Source organism: Plectropomus leopardus, unplaced genomic scaffold (assembly GCF_008729295.1).
Source record: "Plectropomus leopardus isolate mb unplaced genomic scaffold, YSFRI_Pleo_2.0 unplaced_scaffold23308, whole genome shotgun sequence".
Classification (NCBI taxonomy): Eukaryota; Metazoa; Chordata; class Actinopteri; order Perciformes; family Serranidae; genus Plectropomus; species Plectropomus leopardus.
In genome coordinates, this window is record NW_024625279.1 from 1 (window position 1) to 3,975 (window position 3,975).

At 36.6% G+C, this 3,975-nt stretch overlaps 1 protein-coding gene across 1 annotated transcript; it reads right to left on the reverse strand.

The window, feature by feature from the left end:
- Positions 1 to 359: 359 nt before the first annotated feature.
- LOC121966153 (probable bifunctional dTTP/UTP pyrophosphatase/methyltransferase protein) lies at positions 360 to 3,666 on the reverse strand. The gene is made up of 6 exons (XM_042516262.1): positions 3,605 to 3,666; positions 2,712 to 2,828; positions 1,370 to 1,501; positions 722 to 769; positions 567 to 631; positions 360 to 475 (listed from the first exon to the last, which is right to left on the reverse strand). Exons 2-6 carry the CDS (start codon positions 2,802 to 2,804, stop codon positions 385 to 387), a joined length of 429 nt encoding a protein of 142 aa, XP_042372196.1. The 5' UTR covers positions 2,805 to 2,828; positions 3,605 to 3,666; the 3' UTR covers positions 360 to 384.
- Between the last annotated feature and the right edge of the window lie 309 nt (positions 3,667 to 3,975).

Below are 3,975 nucleotides of genomic sequence, written 5' to 3' on the forward strand. Positions count from 1 at the left end.
AAAAAATCACTGATAAAAGCTTTAAAACACAGCATGTTTTGTTCCACCAGGAATATAATCCAAAATCTGGGACAAATGAACAATGGCATCAACATGTAGCAGTGTGCACTACATGATGCAAACACTTGCAGTAGTGTGGCAGGAGCAGATGACTGTAAAGGGAAGTCTGGTGCACTATGACTTCACACTGTGGCCAGGGTCGAAAAAAACTGCTATAAACTAAGTATACATTTACCTCATTACTAGAAACTTTGGCCAGGTTTAATAGGAAAACTCTTCATTTTAACATTAAATTTAAGACAAAAAATGTGGAAACAGAAAATAAAAAAGTACAGCAAAGGATTTAACTGTTCATCACGTTTCTAAAGAAAACAGACTGTAAATCTAATCAGTGTTCAGTTGTGACTTACTCCCTTTCTCATGGCAGAGGACAATAGCTACACCCGTGAAGACGCTGTGCTCTTTACCGCTCAAGCTGGAAGAGAAAAATAAAGAAGACAAAAATTGTAAACAAGATCCTGCTTGTTTCCTGTTTCAAATTTTTAGATGACGTAAGTGTTACTCACCTTGATAGCATCCTGTAAGCATCTTCTTTATCCACAGGCTTCTCTAGAATCATGCCATCAACAGTCTAAACATATATATATATATAAATAATATATAAAAATATACAACGCAGAGAGTAAGCAGATAAAATGCTGTAAAGCTTCCTTCCTCTTACCACTATAGTGTCTGCTCCGATTACTATGTCTGGAGTCTTCAGGTGTTTCTGAAGCAAATGATATGTTATTGATATATCAGTCAACAGTTTAATGTATAGTACTGTGCAAAACTCTTAGGCCCCCATAGATTTGTTATTTACCTCAGCCTCTTTGTTAAAATACAAAGAATATAGAGGACATGTACAATGCATTAAAACACCAAAAAGTCAGAACATGTCACAAGCTGTTGATGCAAGGCTCAATGAAGAAAAGGGATAAAGAGCAAACATGGAATTGTACAACCATAAGAAAAGGTAGCTTAAACAATCAATATTGAGATTTGTTTTTAATGCAACCTGGTGTAAATACACCGGGAGATTAGTGGTGTAAATCTCATATTGTCTGCAGAGTTCAAGACATACTAAGTAGAAAGGGAGGTCCCACTAAATACATGAAATTTAAGCCTGTTGAAGTTATTTGTCTGAAATATTTGTAATTTTAATAAGGTATCTATATTTCCTGCATGTTCTGGTTGTATTTTAGTGAAAAGGCTACTGAGAAATAAACATGTTTGATCATCATTACCTTGCTAAAATAACAAAGTTTGAGATGACCGAAGACTTTTGCACAGTACTGTATACTGTCATACAAAAAGGGGCTTAACTCACAAAGGGCATCCTCCTGGCCACCTCCAGGGCCTTCTGTTTGGCCGTCTCAACAGCATACTCATAAGGTGCCTTGAAAAGTCTCTTATCAAGTGTTTCTTTGAACCAGGATGGTACCACCTCAAACCGTAAGCCCTGAAGTATAGGAGAGAAAAAAGCAACAATGATATGATACTCCTGTGGTAAAAACCAAACAAATGTGTGATTTGTGCACTATTCATGTTTATGGTTTGATGTACAAAAAGGCTTCACAGTACTTGACTGTCAGCATGCATGCATGTGTGAAGGCTGCAGCTGTCTGGAGGTTGACATATACTGAGGACCTTGTAGATGTCCTAACTCCAAAAGTCTGTATTACATAACACTGTTTTGACTCCTCCAAAGTATTATGTGGGATTCTGTATGACGTGTAAGTTTGAGAAAACATAACCATGTATATAATTTTATTACAACAAAGCTGATATCAGAGAAGCGTTTGACACATCATGTGTGCACAGAGACATACCAAAAAACACTTTAACTGCAATTATTCCTTGTACTTTGAACTTACACATGTACATTTGTACTTTTCAAAATATCTCTGTCCATGCACACATGCTGTGCTGTAAAGCTTCATCAAACTGACTAATTTGTTCAAGTAAAGACCACTAAGGCTAACTGTGTTTTTTTCACTTATTCATTAAAGTGAAGAAAAGGTTTTTCACATCAACTCCATCCCACACTGAATTTTTGAATATTTGAATCATCCTTTTTACACTATACCATAATAACGACAAAAATGTTTTTATTTTTTAAAGAACTGTGACAAAGATACATAGCTGAACAAAAACCCTCTGTACTCTTTGATGGATAACATTTTGAACAGCAATGATGTTTCTAAATCGTATGTTGCATTGATGCAGACATATCTGCAATCTGTCGGGCTGATTTATCTGACTAGTTATAAAGAAAAAAAACTGCATTCTCATTATGTTTATTTTCAATGAAACCATTATCACAGATAGATAAGAAATAGTATGAGCAGACAAAACATTTATAATTAATTTATCCCAGAGTTTCTCAACTGTATTTTGTTGTGAGCTTGCCACATACACACCTAAATCTGTTTGATTTATTGTTATTGTGTATATAAGAATCAGTAACTTTGTGACAGTTTTTAAATAGCGTTTATATGATGCACACATTCACATGACAGCTTGACTAAAATAGCTGAAGTCAAGATATTTGGATTCTAAAGCGGAGTCGATCACAGAAAAGAAACCTTGCTCTTGCTCAACTCAATATGCACAATATATGTATTCACAGCAGTCATAATAGACACATTTCCTATGAGTTTAACACATACCGCATTGCTGAGAATCTCCAGTCTCCTGGGAGAAGCACTCGCCAGCACCACCAGTTTACCAGCGAGCTTGGAGATGACAGGGTTCAGCACCATGGTGGCCGTCTGGTCTAACTGCCCCTGAGGTGGTGAACAGAGTTAAACATTACAGATGTGGCCTAGTTTATGTCTCAGCTATAGAGAGTCAGATGATTGCAGCTGTGCAGCTCTGTCATAGTGGACAGGTCCATACAGTCAATCTACATAACATCAGCTTTGATAGCAATTAATCCCTGCCATTGTCACTCATAAAGGAAAAACACCAAACATTCACTGGTTTTGGACAATATAAGGAATTTAAAGACACTACTCTGTATTCTGGTCATTTTAATGGTCATTTTTGTTCTATTTTCCTCAAGTTAATTGACGACTTAAGGATTAATCTATAATAAAAGTAATCGTTTGTTGCAGCCCTTGGTCAATATTTCTCATTCATTCACAATATAATCAAGCATCAAAAAAGACAACGAGCTTCTGTTCTGGAAAGACACCCAAGTTACACCCACTGTATGACTGCAGCTTAAATTAGCCTTTTAATAAAGTAAAAGCTTTTCCAAACGACTGTGTACAAAGCCAATGTGTTGCTGTAACTTCAAATCAATATGACCTCTCTAAAGCAGCCAAAGTTACTCACATAAGGAAATAATAAATATAACAGACGACATAACCTAGCATACTTTAACATTTAACTTGATGTTAGCTCGCGGCTAACACGTTAACTCACTGTAACCTTCGGTTTCGCGAGCTCACCGCCCAAAAAAGTGACTCGGTTCAATGCACAAAGTCATTTAAAAGAAACAAGCTGGACTGTATGGGCGTTATATTACAGTACAATAGCAGTGTACAGTAAATCTTACCTGCGCCAGTGCCTCCTGTCAAGAAACTGTGACGAACTGCTGCGTGCTAAAGGCTTGTTACGCCGACCAACGTGACCGAGCTGACGTGATGACGTTTCATAACGTGGGCGGGTGATGCGCGCATGCGTTGTAGGAGCTGTATGCAAGTGAACCGTGTTATTATTTTTTTTATTTTAATGGGGAAATTCTTCATCCATGTAAACAAAAATGTTTAGATTCACAACCCTCTCTCCATCTTTACCTGATTGAGTTCAACGTTTCACTCTTTCACTCAACACTTTCATCTTTGGTCTTACAAACATTTTTTTTTTAAAAAAGCAACAGATTTTTAGTATTACAGTATTATTATTACAAAAAGTTATTTGGCAAAC